Raw genomic sequence first — 19,707 nt, forward strand, 5'->3', positions numbered from 1 at the left:
CATGATTTAATTCATTTTAGCATTTAACCCGTAATTTTAGAATTTCTAGATTTTTGGGAATTTTATTGATTTGATCGCGTAGACGGGACCGTGGACGGATGAGATACCAAAATGCTTAGCCAAAAATATTTTATGAGTTTTATGAGCCTTAAAATAATATTTTAAGGTATTTTGTCATGAAAATTTTAGTATTTAATTATATATTTATTTAAGGGTTGATTTTTAGCCAAAATTAGTCCCTTTATTGACTTTTATTGATTTTTAAAATTAGCCTAATTAATTATTTCGAGTTTAAGGCTTATTCATCAGATTATTATTATTATTAGAGAGTTTTAATTATATATTTTTAGGTATATTATCTAGATACTTATTATTTTAATTATTAACCTAATTATAACCTAGTAATAAACCTAAAATAAATTCCTACCCTACGTTAAAACCATCAGCCGCCTCCTATCATCTTATTCAACCCTTCTTCACGCCATTTTCCAGAAAACTCAACCTCCATAGCCGATCAAGCATTGTCTTTGAAGTTCTTGGTCCGTTCGTCGTCCCGAAGACCCGTAAATGCATCAATCTTCATTAAAAAAATTAAAAGGCATGTCTAAAACTTTTATTTGGCCACCATATAAGCTATTACTCATGCACGATGTGTTTTATTTCAGATTTTTCATGGAAATTTTGAGGTTATGCATGTATACCTTGTATTGATGCATGTTCTTGCTTGTTTGGTCATAACTCACGTTTTTGCCAAGCATGTTACGGTCCAGGGCTGGGGGCTCGGTCAATGGGTGTTCCAGGGTGTCTTAGGGTCGATCAAGTCCAGTGGTGCAGGCTGGTTCGAGGCAGGGGGCTAGCTGGTTCAAGGTTGGGTCAAGGGAGTCGGTAGTTTAGGGTTTGGTGAAAGGGTGGCTCGGCTGGTCATGCTAGGCCATGACTCAGCCGAGCCAAGGCTGGGTTCGAACCGGCAGGACCCTGGGAAGGTTTTGCCACTGGCCGGACCGAGGCGGCAGCAGCCTTGGAAGGGCAGCAAGGGCTGCTGCCCGCCCAGCCGAGAGGAGGGGGTAAGGGGGGTGTTAGGTTGGGGGGTCCTGGGTGGGTTCCGGGTCGGGGCTGGGGTTGGGTCGGGTCTGAGGTGTCATGGGTCGGGTCAGTAGGGTCCGGGTCCGAGTTAGGTGGGCCGGGCTTGAGTCTTTTAATTTTAAGTATATTATGTTTTAATTGGTTTTTGGGCTAATTAATTAGAAATAAAATTATTTGGGCCTCCAAATAATTTTATTTGGGCTTTCAAAATTATTTTTAAGTTAGCCCAATGATTTTTATGGGCTCGTGGGCCCATAGGAATTTTTGGGCCAGTCAGTGGATGTTATGGGCCAGGCCAGTCCATGAATTTATATGGATTAATTAGTTAATGGGCCTAAATATTTTTATTTAAGTCCAATAATATTTAAGTATTTTATTTTAGTAAAAAAAATTATAATTTTTAAAATTATTTATTAATTATGGGGTTAAGTTAGATAATGGGCTTTAAGTCAGTTAAGGGGCTTAGTAGAGAGACCAGCAGTTGAAAAAAAAAATCCCTAAGTCCGAAATATATATTTAATTATTTTAGTGCATGAAAATATTTTAAGTATAAGTATATATTATGACAAATCAATTAAATATATATTATGGACAAATTTTTAGTGTATGCATTCATGAAATTTTATATGCTTATGATTATGTATGTGTTGAGCAATAAAATATTTTCTTGATGGAAATTGATGTAGTGTGACATAAGGGTGGTTATCCACCATATGATTTATGAGGTAGTTTACTACCATAGGAGGTGATTTATCAGCGCCACGTACGTTGGTTCAGGAGACTGATCAGTCGGCACAGTTAAGGTCACACTTACGGATAGGACCATAGACTGTTTCAAAGAAATCTCATGCTCAACTATGTTATGTATGACCAAAAAAAAGATTATGATTATGTTTAAGATTATGATTCAGCATTTATGTTATGAAAATGTTTCCATGCATGTTCATGTATCATGTATATGTATTAGTATGATTATGTGATGCATTATTTTAAACCTTGATATTCAAGTTTAGACATGTTGAGCATCTAGGCTCACTACGCTTATATGGTGCAGGTGAGACAGATGTTAATTATTTAGCTCCTATCGGTGGTGAGGACGTATGAGTTCACGGAACAGTGGCCCCATGACCATTGCAGATCATTAGTTGATGTTTTAAGATACAGTTATTTTATTATGCTGAGTTTCAAACCAGTTACATTTTATTTGTTATTTCCGCTTATGGGAGTTTTTCACTAGTATACTTATTATAGTATTTCATGCATGAAACCTTTTTAAGTTGTTAGTTGTTTATTATTATTTGAGATATTTTATTTAATAAGAAATATTTTTCTTGCATGTTTATACATATGTGTATGGGCATATATGTATAGTATTATTTTTAGTATTTTAAAAAAAAAATTACGCATTTAAGTTTAAAGAGTATTAGATGTTTCATGATCTAAGGGCTTCAAGTTATTGGACAGTTCGAAAGCTCCAAAAAGTAGTTCGGAAGCAGCGATGTACTTCGAAGGCAGAGGGTGAGTTCGGATGCTCCAAACTCAAGATCGAAAGGTGCGATCGCCTTTGGATAAGAAAGTATGAGCTTTATGATTGGTGAACTGACGTGATATATATTAGAAGCTTAGATCCCCAGTTCGGAAGGTCCGAACTCCGTCGGCAGTAGTTTGTTGTCCAATGAGGGAGACATATTCGGTGGCTAGAGATCGGAAGCTCCAAAGTCCGTTCGGAAGCTCCGAACGTGGGATCGGTAGTTCCGATAGTTTTCTATAAATAGGGGCCGAGGGTTTCAATTTTTTTGGGCATCGCCTTTAGGGTTAGTTGATAGCGAGATGCTACCGAGATCGTATCGGAATTGTGCCTTGAATTTTAGGCCATCGCCATCAAAGGGCTAATGACGAACACAGTTATAGTCTACACTCTGATTAGTTTCTGTGAGTATCTATTAATCTAGTTAAGGCTTTTAGTAGACAGTAAGTGATATGGTGATTATCTACTTATATGCTTGGACCAGAGATCTAGTGTTGCTAAGTTGCTTGTATTGATTTACAGACGCACTATATGAGATATCCTTGTTGAGTATGCATGTTCCATGTTTGCATGGTTTATATGGCATGACCTATGTGCATATTATGTCCCAATTATTATGTTGCATGCATTATCCTGTTGAATCTGCTCCTTGATATTACCAGTAGTGGGGTCGCTCCGTCTCGAGTTATTGAGTGGATGGTTGGACCCGTTAGATTACGTGGTCAGGTCACCTATATCCACATTTTTTTTTTGGTATAGAAGCCACCTCCTGATACGACGGCCCAACGTGCTACATACCATGATGCCACTTGATTGAGCATTTTTTCCGCCGTGATAGGCTTCCGGTACCCATTCATTTGCATTAGCATTCATAGCATGTTTATACTCATACTTTATTATTGAGAGTTGTTAGCTCACGTCCTCGGTTTTTGGTTCTGAGCACTCCATTCCATGGGCCAGGGCTTAAGTTGGATAGACCGGGAGGCAATAGTCGTTGAGCTGCAGCGAAGTTGGAATTGTTCCGTACCAGGTTTCTGTTTGTGGATTTTAGTACTGTCATTTGATTGGGTTGTATAAAAATTATCTAAAATTGATTTTGGTACTCATTGAATTCCGTCGGTGTTAGTTTTGATTTTTTTAATTTTTTGCTGGTTTTAATTGATTATTGTGTATTAAGATATATATTGCATGCTTAAGCTTGATTAGCAGGTGATTCCGGAGCGGATCACTACATTTATGGTATCAGAGCATGTATTGAGATTTGGGATATAGTAAAACAGTCTTGGGGTTAATTTATGTTGCTTTTGTGTATGGCAGACCGTGGAGAAGAGAGTCATAGGAGCGTCGGTGGACGCCGAGGAGATGATAAGGAGCAAGATCATCATCGTGGACACCGTCACCTTCGAGATGAGAGACGTCATTTTTACATGCATAAGTTCATCCAAATGGGGCCGAAACCACTCGTGGGAGGTGAATCTCCGGAGGCTGCGGAGAACTGGTTGGAATGCATGGAGGGTTTCTTTTAGGTTTTCCACTGCACTCAAGAGCAGTGGATGGAGGCAGTCAAATTCCTATTGGAAGGGAGTGATCGCAAGTGTTGGAAGTCCACTTCTGCCCCCATGGTATTTGAGCGAGGCGTAGCTACTTGTCTTGAGTTCTGTACAGCGTTTCAGAAGCTGTACTTTCCTCTGGCACTCTGCCAGGCTAAATCGAACAAGATCATGAATCTAAAACATGGAAAAATGATGATAGACAAGTATCTGCATAAATTGTAACGCCCCGTTTTTTTTTTATCTTAAATGAGTTTATTTGAGTTAATCAGAGATTACAGAGTTCTCGAGCCGATTTGATTTTGATCAGGGTCCTTTTTGCAAATTTTGGAAATTTCAGGGACTAAAACAAAAATATTGATTTTTTATATATTATCTACACTTAGAATTGATTGGGAAGAGTCTTCATCTTCCTCTCCAAAACCGTGAGCCTCCATTGAAACGCCCCTTTTGAGTTTTGAGCTTTCAGATTTCCTTCCGAGCTCGATCAGGCCGTTGGAATTTATTTCTGAAGGCAGTTTAGCGATCACTGCAGCGAGAGCTCCGTTATATCGTAAGTTTTTCTACGATCAGATACATTCTAGTTTTTGGATGTTGTTAGAATCGTTCTAGATTCGAGTATGTTGTTCTCGACAGAGTTCTGATCATTTATTATCTGTCGGTTTTGAAATAGAGCGACGTTCGGAATTGTTATGATTTTTGGAAGCCATTTTCGAAAGTTTGAGTTTTGAGATTTGTTGGGATTGCCTTGTTGTTGTTTTATTAGCATTGTTATGAGTTGTTATCGCTATTGAACTGCTGTCTGCGTTGTCGGTTTGTTCAGTTTATAGCCGTTATGCCGTCGGTTTGAGTTTTGGAGATTTGAACCGTTTTTGAAGTTGTTGAACTTGGCTTGTAAGTTGATCTTGGTTATTGATCTTGTATTTCATCTGGACAGATTCGTTTGGAGTTTGTCAAGCAAGAGTTAACAGCGTTTTGATCGTCAAGAGTTGGACGAAGATCGGTAAAGAATTTTACCTTGAGCCTTGTTGTTGTTTAGATTGATTAGACTTTGATACAATCTTTTTTTGTAGCTTTCCAGAGATTGGAACTACTTGCCTTGAAAGGTAAAAGCAGTCATCGTAGCGGGATAGCATACTCGGACTGTTGGTTCTCGAGTTTCCCTTTTTAAATCACATATTGCATCGATACTTGTTCTAGCATGTGGAACTTGTATTTTGTTGATTGATTGAGTTTTGTTATGTGGCTTATGTTTATGTTTCTGTTATGCATTCATCTTGAGCCTACTTTGATTTCAGCAGGCAGAACCGCCCTTTTTGTTTAGACGTTTGGGAACTATGATTGTGTGGCCTAGGTTGTAGTATTTCGCCTAGTGCTAGCATACTCATTATGGTTGCTCAAAGTCTAGAGGAGTGGGATACGTGGCACCACCTCGATTGGGAGAGTCGGTGAGTCGTTACGTGATCTCATCCTCGGGATCCCAAAAGCAGAGCAGCACTCCCTTGTTTATTAGAATTGATATCCTGGTTTTAAAGACATGCATATCATTACCTTCGACTTGAATATGTTGTTTTGATAGCATGTTGTATATTCATTAATTTTTATTTTGTTTTTACTGGGAATGTCATTCTCACCGGTTTATCCGGCTGTTGCTTTGTTTTGTATGTGTACTTGGCAATAGGTGGGGCAGGACAAAGTCAGCGAAGGCATGGTTAGCAACAAGAGGGAGAGCTAGTAGTGAGACTCGGTTTAGAAGTCGTGTCGGCATGTCTACCTAGTTGTATTTGAACATGTTTAGATATCGAACTTCGTTATGTTATTGTATTGTTTATGCGAGCTGTGTTGAAAGTTTGTAGTTACAAATCCAATACTTTTGAGCGGTTGTGTAACCCTAGAATTTCATGTATTAGTTGGAGAACTTGTGATTGAAATGAATGATAAAATGTTGTTGGTTTTGGACTCAAGTTTCTAACATGAAATTCTGCTGTTTTTGGCTCTGTTTCTGTCACCGCTCGATCCGCAAGATCTTGCGGATCGAGCGAGGGCAAGCTGTGCAGTCCTCTGTTTCAAATTTTTGTGGCTCGCTCGATCTGCAAGATCTTGCGGATCGAGCGAGGGCTGGGTTTTTCGTGCAGTAGCTTTTGCAAAAGTTGCTCGCTCGATCCGCAAGATCATGCGGATCGAGCGAGGCACTTTTTCAAAAAAAAAATCTTTATTGCTTTTAACCTTTGATTATTGTATGCCTTATTCTTGTTTAATCCCGAGATTAGTTGTTTGGAACCGAGGTCTCACATTAAGTGGTATCAGAGAGTTAAGATTCTTGGTTGAACTAGAGTGAGCGGGGTAGATCGAGTCTACGTGTATTGGCTCCTCGCATGTGTTTGAATTATTTTAACTGTGTACTTAATTCCATGCGAGCATGCTTTATTATTGAGAATTATTGAATTACATGGTTATGTGATTTAATTTATAAAGCATGATCTACTTGAGATATAACTGTTTCTGTTATCGACTGGTATCCGGTATTCCTAGCGGTTGTAAGGGCACTGACAGTAGCGATTGAGATATCTCGTGTCCTAACCTTTGATTATCAGATGGGTCCTCGTCGAGTGATAAATAGAAACACACCGCCAGTTATCCCTGCGACTGAGCAACCTAGCACTGAAGTTGATCAGTTGGATGCTTCAGCAACGCCTATGGAAACCTTGCTGAAGAGGTTTCAGTCGTTCAATCCGCCGTTGTTGATGGGTTCAAAAAATCTAGTTGACTGCGAAAGTTGGTTGGATGATATGGATCAGTTGTTTGATTCCATTGACTACACCGATGACCGCCGAATCAGGTTAGTAATTCATCAGCTGCGTGGTGGTGCTAAGAGCTAGTGGATCATGACTAAGAAAGCATTTGAGAGTAGAGGTACGGAAGTTACTTGGACTCTTTTTAAATCTGAATTTTATAAGCGGTTTTTCCCTATCTCGTATCGCAAAGATAAGGGAGCAGAGTTTGCCAACCTGAGGCAAGGGAATCTGAACATTGAAGAGTACGTGGCTAAGTTTGATAGTCTGTTGCGTTTTGCGCCGCTAATTGCCGGGGATGAAGAAGCTAAGGCAGATCAGTTCATCAATGGTTTGAACCCCGACGTCTTCATGTTGGTAAACACCAACAGGCCTAACAACTTTGTGGATTCCATGAATCACGCAAAGGGAGCAGAAGCAGGCTTGTGGAGGCAAAGAGGTAATCAGGTGGCACCTCAGCAGCAGAGGCAGTATCAGAACCAACCGTCTCAGTATCAGAATCAACCATCTCAGCATCAGTACCAGCAGCAGAGGTATGAAGGTGGTAGCAGTGGGGGAAACAGAAAGGATCAGTACAAAGCAAGAGGTAAACAGTTCAAGAGGCAGGGGAACAGTTCTTCTAGTTCCAGTGGTTCGAAGCAATTCGGTTCAGGATAGAGTTCTGGATCTTCAGCCATGTACTGCAGCAAGTGTGGAGGAAGACACTCACTGGATCAGTGTGTGGGAGTCTTCGATAATTGTAACACCTGTCAGCAACCGGGACACTTCTCTAAAGTGTGCCCACAGCGTAACAGAGATAGAGCTCAGAGTGGGAGTTTGTCTAGACCTGCATCTCAGCCTGAGAGGCAGTCTTCTGCAGTTCACTCTTTCCAACCTCAGCAGCAGCAGAACAGACAGGGAGGTAGTACCAGTGCAAATCAGCCTCCGAGACAGCAAGCAAGAGTCTTTGCTCTGACAGAGGATCAGGCTCAAGAAGCACCTGATGATGTTATAGCAGGTAACTGTTTGATTCTTGGTCATTCTGCTCATGTTTTGATAGATACAGGTGCTTCTCATTCCTTTATCTCTGAGAAATTTGTGTTATTGCATGATTTGCCAACTGAATTATTGCCTACAGTAGAAGCTGTTACTTCACCTTTGGGTGGAGGAATTATTTCTGTCAGACTAGTCAGGAACTGTGAACTTTGTTTTGAGGGGAATTTGTTAGAATTCGACTGTATTGTGCTTGGGTTGTCAGATTTTGATTGTATTGTCGGTATAGATGCTTTGACCAAGTACAAGGTAACAGTTGATTGTTTTCTGAAGGTTTTCAGGTTCAGACCTGAAATGGCAGACGAGTGGAAATTCTTTGGTAAGGGTTCTCGATCTAGAATTCCTTTGATTTCAGTGTTATCTATGACTCGTTTGTTACAGAGAGGTGCAGAAGGATTTTTGGTCTATGCGATTGATGTACTGAAATCTAGCCCAGCTTTGGTTGACTTACCAGTGGTTAGAGATTTTGCTGATGTGTTTCCGGAAGATGTTCCTGGATTGCCACCTATTCGAGAGATCGAATTCAGCATCGATTTGGTGCCAGGTACTCAACCTATTTCAAAAGCTCCTTATCGTATGGCACTTATTGAATTGAGAGAGTTGAAGGAGCAGCTTGAGGATTTGATTGCGAAGGGATACATCAGACCTAGTGTATCGCCTTGGGGTGCTCCTGTGCTTTTTGTTCGGAAGAAGGATGGTTCTATGCGGCTCTGTATCGACTACCGCCAATTGAATCAGGCTACAGTTAAGAACAGGTATCCTTTACCCCGAATAGATGACCTTTTTGATCAGCTGCAGGGTTCTTCTGTCTACTCTAAGATTGATCTGAGGTCAGGTTATCACCAGTTGAGAGTGCGAGAGGAAGACGTTCCTAGGACCGCGTTCAGAATGAGGTATGGTCATTTTGAGTTTATAGTCATGCCGTTCGGTTTGACTAACGCTCCAGCGGTTTTTATGGGTTTGATGAACCGTATCTTTCAGCGTTATTTAGATGAGTTCGTCATTATCTTTATCGATGATATTCTTATCTACTCGAAGAACCGTACTGACCATGCAGAGCACTTGAGGACCGTACTGCAGATTTTGCGAGTTGAGCAGTTGTTTGCCAAGCTATCTAAGTGTGAATTCTGGTTAGATCGAGTTGTCTTTCTCGGTCACATTATTTCTGAAGATGGGATTTCTGTCGATCCCAGCAAGATTGAAGCGGTTATGAATTGGCCTAGACCTACTTCAGTGCCAGAGATCCGAAGCTTCATGGGTTTAGCTGGTTATTACCGTCGTTTCATCGAGGGTTTCTCGTCTATTTCCAAGCCTATTACCCAGCTGACTCAGAAGAATGCGCCTTTTGTTTGGACTCCAGATTGTGAGGCTAGCTTTGTTGATCTGAAGAGGAGACTAACCAGTGCTCCAATTCTTTCTATTCCGAAGGGTACTGGAGGTTTCACAGTCTATTGTGATGCTTCTAACCAAGGCTTGGGTTGTGTTCTTATGCAGCATAAGCATGTGATAGCGTATGCATCAAGGCAGCTGAAACCGCACGAGACTCGTTATCCGGTTCATGATCTAGAACTAGCTGCGATTGTATTTGCTCTGAAGATCTGGCGTCACTATCTTTATGGTGAGTCTTTCGAGATCTTTTCTGATCATAAGAGTCTTAAGTACTTGTTTTCACAGGCAGAGCTGAATATGAGACAGAGAAGATGGCTGGACTTGTTGAAGGATTTCGACTGTGAAATCAAGTATTATCCGGGAAAGTCAAATGCAGTTGCAGATGACTTGAGCCGAAAGCTTTGTTCTTTATCTCTTTCTACTATTGGTGTTTCTCAGTTGATCGATGATTGTTGCACTTCTGGTTTAGAGTTTGAAACAGATAGGAAGACTATCAGAGTGTTTGCTATTCAAGCCGAGCCGGAGTTGTTTGTTGCAATCAGAGAAGCACAGAAGTCTGAGTCGAGCATTCAGGTTTCAGTAGAGAAAGTCAGATCGGGACATCAGTCTGAATTCCAGGTTAGAGATGATGTTTTGTTGGTGAATAACCGTATTGTTGTGCCTGATATTCCGGAGTTGAGACAGCGTATTCTCCGAGAGGCTCATTGCAGTCGGTTCAGCGTTCATCCTGGAGGTCGTAAGATGTACAACGATCTGAAGATTCAGTTTTGGTGGAAGAGAATGAAGAGCAACGTAGCGAGGTTTGTATCTCGGTGTTTGAACTGCCAGCAAGTAAAAGCAGAGCGGAAGCGACCAAGAGGTCTGTTGCACAGTCTATCTGTTCCTGAATGGAAATAGGATCACATTTCCATGGATTTCGTCACGAAGCTACCACGATCTGTTCGAGGATGCGATGCTATTTGGGTAGTGATCGACCGATTGACGAAATCTGCTTGTTTTATTCCGTACAGGATGACGTATCGTCATGATCAAATGGCTGAGTTGTATGTTAGCAATGTTGTGAGATTGCATGGTGTGCCGAAGTCGATCGTTTCAGACAAAGATCCTAGATTCACTTCGCACTTCTGGCATAGTCTTCAGGAGGCACTTGGTACTTGATTGCATCTGAGTACAGCTTATCATCCTCAGACGGATGGACAGTCAGAGCGGACTATCCAGACGTTAGAGGATATGCTGCGAGTGGTAGTGCTAGATTTTGGCACTAGTTGGCAGGATTCTTTGCCTCTTGTCGAGTTTTCTTACAACAACAGCTTCCAAGCGAGTATCGGTATGGCGCCTTTTGAGGCATTGTATGGTAAGAAATGCCGATCTCCTTTGTTTTGGGATGACTTGTCCGAGTCACCAGATTTGGGACCGGATATGCTTAGAGATATGGCAGAGCAGGTTAAGATCATTCAGACCAGAATGAATTCAGCTCAAGATAGACAGGCGAAGTATGCGAATGTCAGACGTAGACCTCTGAGTTTTGAGCAGGGAGACAGTGTATTCCTTAAGATTTCTCCTTTCAGAGGCACTGTCAGATTCGGAAAGAGAGGGAAGTTATCTCCGAGATTTATCGGGCCATACGAGATTCTCGAGAAGATAGGCGATCTTGCCTACAGGCTTGCACTTCCTCCGTCTTTATCTAGTATTCACGAAGTTTTTCACGTCTCTATGCTACGAAAGTATCATCCAGATCCTTTTCATATCCTTCAGCCTGATGAAGCCGAGTTAGACGAGACTCTGAGCTACTTTGAGCGACCGATTCAAATCCTTGATCGGAAAGAGAAACAGCTCAGAACCAAGTTGATCCCGTTGGTGAAAGTGCAGTGGAGCCGTCACGGAGTCGAGGAAGCGACTTGGGAGACAGAGTCTGACATGAGACAGCATTTTCCAGAGTTATTCGGATGGCGTGAGTTCTACTTACTATCTTTAGTTCTTTATTCTATCTTATGAGTTGTGGTTCTCGTTGATTTCGAGGACGAAATCTCTTCTTAGTGGGGGAGAATTGTAACGCCCCATTTTTTTTTATCTTAAATGAGTTTATTTGAGTTAATCAGAGATTACAGAGTTCTCGAGCTGATTTGATTTTGATCAGGGTCCTTTTTGCAAATTTTGGAAATTTCAGGGACTAAAATGCAAATATTGATTTTTTATATATTATCTACACTTAGAATTGATTGGGAAGAGTCTTCATCTTCCTCTCCAAAACCGTGAGCCTCCATTGAAACGCCCCTTTTGAGTTTTGAGCTTTCAGATTTCCTTCCGAGCTCGATCCGGCCGTTGGAATTTATTTCTGAAGGAGTTTAGCGATCACTGCAGCGAGAGCTCCGTTATATCGTAAGTTTTTCTACGATCAGATACATTCTAGTTTTTGGATGTTGTTAGAATCGTTCTAGATTCGAGTATGTTGTTCTCGACAGAGTTCTGATCGTTTATTATCTGTCGGTTTTGAAATAGAGCGACGTTCGGAATTGTTATGATTTTTGGAAGCCATTTTCGAAAGTTTGAGTTTTGAGATTTGTTGGGATTGCCTTGTTGTTGTTGTATTAGCATTGTTATGAGTTGTTATCGCTATTGAACTGTCTGCGTTGTCGGTTTGTTCAGTTTATAGCCGTTATGTCGTCGGTTTGAGTTTTGGAGATTTGAACCGTTTTTGAAGTTGTTGAACTTGGCTTGTAAGTTGATCTTGGTTATTGATCTTGTATTTCATCTGGACAGATTCGTTTGGAGTTTGTCTAGCCAGAGTTAACAGCGTTTTGATCGTCAAGAGTTGGACGAAGATCGGTAAAGAATTTTACCTTGAGCCTTGTTGTTGTTTAGATTGATTACACTTTGATACAATCTTTTGTTGTAGCTTTCCAGAGATTGGAACTACTTGCCTTGAAAGGTAAAAGCAGTCATCGTAGCGGGATAGCATACTCGGACTGTTGGTTCTCGAGTTTCCCTTTTTAAATCACATATTGCATCGATACTTGTTCTAGCATGTGGAACTTGTATTTTGTTGATTGATTGAGTTTTGTTATGTGGCTTATGTTTATGTTTCTGTTATGCATTCATCTTGAGCCTACTTTGATTTCAGCAGGCAGAACCGCCCTTTTTGTTTAGACGTTTGGGAACTATGATTGAGTGGCCTAGGTTGTAGTATTTCGCCTAGTGCTAGCATACTCATTATGGTTGCTCAAAGTCTAGAGGAGTGGGATACGTGGCACCACCTCGATTGGGAGAGTCGGTGAGTCGTTACGTGATCTCATCCTCGGGATCCCAAAAGCAGAGCAACACTCCCTTGTTTATCAGAATTGATATCCTGGTTTTAAAGACATGCATATCATTAGCTTCGACTTGAATATGTTGTTTTGATAGCATGTTGTATATTCATTACTTTTTATGTTGTTTTTACTGGGAATGTCATTCTCACCGGTTTATCCGGCTGTTGCTTTGTTTTGTATGTGTACTTGGCAATAGGTGGGGCAGGACAAAGTCAGCGAAGGCCTGGTTAGCAACAAGAGGGAGAGCTAGTAGTGAGACTCGGTTTAGAAGTCGTGTCGGCATGTCTACCTAGTTGTATTTGAACATGTTTAGATATCGACCTTCGTTATGTTATTGTATTGTTTATGCGAGCTGTGTTGAAAGTTTGTCGTTACAAATCCAATACTTTTGAGCGGTTGTGTAACCCTAGAATTTCTATTAGTTGGAGAACTTGTGATTGAAATGCATGATAAAATGTTGTTGGTTTTGGACTCAAGTTTCTAACATGAAATTCTGCTATTTTTGGCTCTGTTTCTGTCACCGCTCGATCCGCAAGATCTTGCGGATCGAGCGAGGGCAAGCTGTGCAGTCCTCTGTTTCAAATTTTTGTGGCTCGCTCGATCTGCAAGATCTTGCGGATCGAGCGAGGGCTGAGTTTTTCGGGCAGTAGCTTTGGCAAAAGTTGCTCGCTCGATCCGCAAGATCATGCGGATCGAGCGAGGTACTTTTTCAAAAAAAAAAATATTTATTGCTTTTAACCTTTGGTTATTGTATGCCTTATTCTTGTTTAATCCCGAGATTAGTTGTTTGGAACCGAGGTCTCACATAAATTCTTTGAATTATTGCCATATTGCTCGTATGTTGCTGCCATCTCGGAGGCCAAGTAAAATCACTTTATTCAGGACCTCAACCTAGAGATCCATGACCGAATGGCTATCTGTGAAGATCCGACGTGGTACAAGGGATTGGTTAATTGATGTCGACAGACAGAGAACTGTTGGGGATCGATTAACTCGTGCTTGGAAACGCAGCAAAAATTTTAAAATTTTTAACAAAAGAGATCCGAGTACTTGTGTAGCATTCAAAATCAAACAACCATAGGGTGTTTAGAAGTTTTATCTATCAATCTCAAAGATTGATTTATGGCTCCAACCAAGTTGAAAAACAACTAGGCTCTTGAAGTGGTAGACACTATCTACAAGCTTCCAAGAGCACACCTTGCTCAAAATGGATTCAACACTTCAAGCCTTCAAATTAGGTCCACGACTAGACGATCTAGATCCGCTCTAAATATGCACTAGAATATTTAGAGTATTTTGCATTGAGATTTCCTTTTCTTTCTTCCTCAAAATGAAAAGAAAAATTTGGAGAATTTTGAAGAGAAGTGTTCGGCCAAGGCACACAAAATGGAATGACTATATGTGTATAATATTGATAATAATATAATAATGGTGAAGGATTAAATGATGCAATTAAAATCATGAATGGAAAAGCTAAAGGCTTGCATGGAAAATTGCATCTATCCTTCAACCCTTCAATTACCTCACACATATATATTATATATATATATATATATTTCGAAAATATACATATATATTATATATATACATTATTTTGAACTTATTTAATTAAATATTAAACTTAATCCCAATTAAGTTTAAATAATTAATTAAATCTAACTTGAACTCATTCAAGTCCACTAGTATATAATTATTCAACACTATCAATTTGAGCTCTACTAGACTCAATAATGTTTAATTAATTCAACACTTGAATTAATTTAATTATTTGTACATTACAAAGTATACTAGTGTTAAATTAATTCAACTCTTGAATTAATTAATTAAGTTCAAAATAATAGTTTAGAAAATCATCATTTTCATAAACTAATTATTTTAAGTCAACTTTTAATCTTGGAACACATTCACAAATTAAAAGTTACTTTTCCATTTATTCTCTAATTTAGAAGTCAAACTTCTAATTTATTTTACTTATAAACTCCTTTATAAGTTGTTCAACACATTAAACTAATTTTAATCTCAACGGGATCTAGAAAGCTAGTACTTGTGTGACCCTCAATGGTTCATTGATACAACTAGCAGTGGGTTCACATCTCCATGTGATTCGAGATCTACAAGTCCCTTATGTAAGCATACCCTATATAGCTCCATTCTTATTAATCAACTCATTGATCATAAGAATGTCAGAAAACTCAAGTCTGATAGTACCCAACCATTCATGTGAAACGTCTAGCAGCATCGCTTACATGACTCCCTAGGTATCAAATGATAGTGTCTGCAAGAACCAATCAATTATGGTTACCGTACAGTACTGTCCCTTCAACTCATATATTCCGACCGATTCGACAACCATTGGTTAATCGATAGTTGTCAATGAATCAATAACTATGTGTCATACCATAGTTGCATAGAAGGTGTAATTCAAGAAACCCTTTCATAATTATCACCTACTCTGATCAGAGATTTCAAGCTACATATACATGAAAACACATAGGATATTCATACCCGTAGGTAAGCGGTGAATCCCCGACTACAATGCATCGACTCCTATATGTTTTGTCACAACACTCATCATTGCCACCTGATGACCCCAGATGAGTCGGTAAACAAGTCAAAGTGAAGCACTAGCATATAGAGTCTCCATGTTGTCCCGGGTCATAAGGACTAATGGTGTATAACCATAAACTAGGACTTCTCCACTCGATAAGTGAAAACCACTTGGAAAATCCTTTAGGGAGGGTTGTTCAGTGCACTCTACAAGGATTACCTATTTGCATGCTTGGGCATCTCCATGTCCTCTACCAATGAAACATGGTACTCACATCGCAAATACTAGTCTCAAGCTCGAGCGGCCTTTATCCTTCTTTATGCGGCTGAATGGACTAGGAACAGTTTAGAATATTCAGTATTCCAAATATGAGTTTCATGATAGTCATCACATGACCATCTCATATTCTTTCTACTATTTGTATAATCAAAGGATTTATCTATGCAGCTATCATGGGTATAAAGATAAAGATGTGCCAAATTAAATAATGTCAAATATTAATAAAATAAAGATTGTCATACAAGAGTTCTCTCAAGGACCATCGACCAACACATTTGCTCGACGAGCACCTACTCTAACAAGAACAATATCCAGCGCAAAAACATAATCAGAGATACCGAGAAAACTTAAACAGTCTAACAATTCGGCGAAATACAACCGGTAAATAACTGGAACATAATCTGAAATAATAATACAACCCAATCGAATGAATAAATTCTTAAACTAGAAATCTCTAGTGACCCCTGCTACCAAGCCCTGGTCACTGGTCAACCACTGATCTTGCTCCTAGTCCACCTTCACACCTGTCCTATTGAATGGTATGTCCGAGATAAAAGAAAGGACGTGAGAGCTAACGCCCCAAACGCAAAGTACAAGTACACAAGTCTATATGATGCATGCAACATGAAATAATGAATGCTCTGGTACACTAGGTTCAAGATATGAAATAACATTCTCAGAATAATATATAGACACCACCAATATGCGCACGCTGCTCCAAAGATTTAGTGGATGCCACACATACTGAATTCCGATCTTGGACCATCACCGTCCTGGGTTGGACCGAACACGCTGCTCCGTTGATATAGTGAGTGTCACACGGTACCCGATCGTACAAAGAAATCCTAGGGCGGAGCGACCCTAGAAACAAGTGGCTATCTCGAAAGAATACACAGACTCAACATGATATGCCAATGATTCATATAAATCATGAACAATAATATCATGCATCTCATGCCAGATAATAATGTAACACAGAATAATGCAAAATATAAACAAGCTCAGCTGTCTATCTTAGTCAGTACTTACGTACCTCAACTACTGATCTAGCTGAACAACTGTCCAAGCCTACAAGTCAAGATAATACCACTTCACCAATACTCATTTAAAAGCCTTAACTATACTAATAGCTACTCCCAAAAGCTACTAAGATTCTAGAGTATACCAGCTTCCGTCGTCAGCCCGCTGATGTCGAAGGTTCTGTCCCAAGAACAGCTCCACTACCAGTCTCGTAGCACCTCGCTATCGCCCGGTCCTCGATAAGACGACTAAAACACTAAGAAGTATTCACTGAATCACTAAGACACACCTCCAAACATGCACTAACTATGAAGTATTCGGCCCCTATTTATAGACCAAAATCAAACCTTCCAATCGCCATTTCGAATGTTTCGAACGCTCTTTGGAGCTTCCGATCGCTCAATCGGAGCTTCCGATCACTGCCCACCAAACATGTGTCCCTGCTTTGACAAATCACTGCTGCCGATGGAGTTCGGACCTTCCGATCTCTGGGTTCGGAGCTTCTGATCTGTCACCTATCGAATCACCAATCAAAACCCATACACTGTCTGACTGAGAGACTTTGGAACTTTCGATTGTGAGTTCGGACTTCCGAACTCACTCTGCATACGAACTGAATCGCATCTTCCGAACACTTTGGAGCTTCCGAACATCCTAGATCTCGAGTTCGTACCTTCTGAATCACTCAAAACTTTGGAACCCTCCAGACCATTTCTTGACGTCCTAAATCCGATTTTCTACTTATTAAACCCATATTAGGATTCCTTAATCATGATTTGACCATTTAAACATGCTTAACTATTTTAATTTATTAAAACGGAATCGGGTTACTACAGTTCTCCTTAGATTTGCAAGGGAACACATGTTCAAAGAGCGGGCATTTTTCGATTTCATTAACGTATTCTTATGAATAGCAGGCATTTGAGATTAATATACAAGGAAAGATAAGTGCTACTGTTGTATGCATATCTAATAAAAATGCAATCAACAATTTTTGGTCAAATATTTACCTTTTTCAGAGTAGTTACGACTACTTTGGCAAGACACCCCCTGCGCTAGCTCGAGAGAGAGTCTTTTGAACAATCATTCTTAAACTTTCATAAAGTATAACGCAATATAAGCTCACTCATTTTCTCTTTTCTATTCAACGTGAGACGCTCCCGCATACCTCCCATATAGCAAGTCCAATTTTCATTGGCAATGAAAAAAGCCCAATAGTCTCAAAGTCCAATAGTATGTATGATGGACAATAGAGCTTGTTGGGCCTGAACGAGACATAGACATGAAATATCTCGAGGACAAAATATTTAAATTATTTTAAAATAAAAATGAAAAAAAATTATAAATATTTTGCTTTGACTAATTAACTACTCTTTTATTCCAACCCATCAGTGCATATAAAAGTTTCTCACTTTCCAAAAAGACATAATATTCTTCGCCCATGGAGGATCAGAATCTATACCTATAATTTTATTTATTTAATATTTTTTTTACAAGTCCGATCACACAATGTGACATGCATTAGGATTCTCATCACTCAAAATTTCGAATGAATCCAAAGGCGTAGACTGCAGCTCTTGATGTGCGTAAGATGCACACGTGTACGGTGACGATGGGGTGTAATAAGCTGGAGCACTACTTGCGGTGTGATGTGTCGCATTGTAGCACACCACATATGCATGCTGAGGAGGAACCTGAATCACATTCTGTGATGGATGGTTGGTATTAGCGGGATCGATACTTTGAGTGGGTCCCATCTTTGAAATATCGGATCCAGTGCCTGCTGGTGCACTGTTGCTTGGTGGACCTGCATTGCCGCCACTCTTCTTTCGCTTCTTTTTCTTCTTCTTACCACCACTTGGCGCTCCTCCTCCGCCGCCGGTTGGCCTGTTATCCAAAATGACGGTGTCAACTCCTGCGAACCTGACAGTTGCGGCACCACCGTTGCCGCCGCTAAATCTTGGAGAGGTGACCTTCACTTGAATGTTGCCGTCAGCTGTGTTCTCCTCTTCATCCTCACTATTTTCATTACTTTTCGAATCATTCCCGGGTTTCTTTTCAATGCCTTCGGCTGGTTTTTCCGGCCATATCTCCGCCGGCCTACCGGTTTTGATTAGTTTCTTGACAAGGGTTTGCGGATCAATGTTTCCAATAACAGTAACCTTTTGCTGCTGGGAGTCGATAGATGTCGTATAAACCCCTAAGAGAAGACCCATAAAAAATTAAAGATTAAAGACTTGCACCATATATTATTCGAATCCCGAGTATACATGCACTCAACATACCTTCAATGCTCTGCAGAACTTTTTTAACTTTTCTTTTGCAGCCTTGGCAGTGGATTGAAACTTTGAGAACCCATGTCTGAAAATCAAAATAATAAATAAAATAACACAAGAATGTTTAACAAGTAAATGAAATCATGCATGCATGCTGGTTAATTATTATATATATATACCTGGTATTGAAGGGGTGGTGGTTGTGAAGGAGGTTCTTCTGAGGCCGCCATGATTGAGCAGAGGATTTCTGGAGTGGTGGATGAGAATTTTTGAAAGAGTAATTATTCTTTGTGCTAAAGGGGTTGTCGACTCCACTACTACATTTTGAAAATGATGTTAGATGACCCTTTCCTACTTATCACAAATTTGTTGCGCATATACATACATGGGTACCTTCGAGCCATAGACCAACGGTTTGGCCTCTTGGTATGGCTTTTTAAAAAATATAATCTTAATTTTTTAATTTATTTATCATCCGTCAAAGTAGAGAAAAAATTAAAATTTGAAATTTAATTGGAAAAATAATTTTTTTGGTCCAGTAAGTTTATCTCTTTTGGGTTTTGGTCCATTAACTTTTTCGATGTGAATTTTGGTACACTAACTTTGCATTTTCATTATTTTTTGGTCCAATTGCATACGTGTCAGTTTTTTATTGGTCCACGTCATCATTTTGGACCAATCAAAAGTTGACACGTATGCAATTGGACCAAAAATCACTGAAAATGCAAAGTTAATGTACCAAAACACACATTGAAAAATTTAATGGATCAAAACCAAAACATGGATAAGTTAATGGACCAAAAAACTTATTTTTCCAATTTAATTGGATGAGTTCATCTATCCTTCTCTAATCGTCTTCCTTCACGTTTCCTCTAACCATCTTCCTCACCTCTTCTTTAACT

At 39.8% G+C, this 19,707-nt stretch overlaps 1 protein-coding gene across 1 annotated transcript; it reads right to left on the reverse strand.

Moving 5' to 3' along the window:
- Positions 1–17,923: 17,923 nt before the first annotated feature.
- LOC140866820 (heavy metal-associated isoprenylated plant protein 35) lies at positions 17,924–19,139 on the reverse strand. Its single transcript, XM_073271874.1, has 3 exons — positions 18,985–19,139; positions 18,815–18,890; positions 17,924–18,729 (listed from the first exon to the last, which is right to left on the reverse strand). The coding sequence occupies exons 1-3, from the start codon at positions 19,033–19,035 to the stop codon at positions 18,032–18,034; spliced, it is 825 nt and encodes a 274-aa protein (XP_073127975.1). The 5' UTR covers positions 19,036–19,139; the 3' UTR covers positions 17,924–18,031.
- Between the last annotated feature and the right edge of the window lie 568 nt (positions 19,140–19,707).

This window comes from Henckelia pumila, chromosome 4 (assembly GCF_033568475.1).
Source record: "Henckelia pumila isolate YLH828 chromosome 4, ASM3356847v2, whole genome shotgun sequence".
NCBI lineage: Eukaryota > Viridiplantae > Streptophyta > Magnoliopsida > Lamiales > Gesneriaceae > Henckelia > Henckelia pumila.

What these genes read in the sequence shown, in the direction of transcription:
- LOC140866820 (XM_073271874.1), bottom strand. Translation starts at nt 19,035, where the DNA reads ATGGCGGCCTCAGAAGAACCTCCTTCACAACCACCACCCCTTCAATAC. An exon ending in CACCACCCCTTCAATACCAG is followed by an intron (nt 18,891 to 18,984) that starts GTATATATATAT and finishes TTTGATTTTCAG; the next exon opens with ACATGGGTTCTCAAAGTTTC. An exon ending in AGTTCTGCAGAGCATTGAAG is followed by an intron (nt 18,730 to 18,814) that starts GTATGTTGAGTG and finishes GTCTTCTCTTAG; the next exon opens with GGGTTTATACGACATCTATC.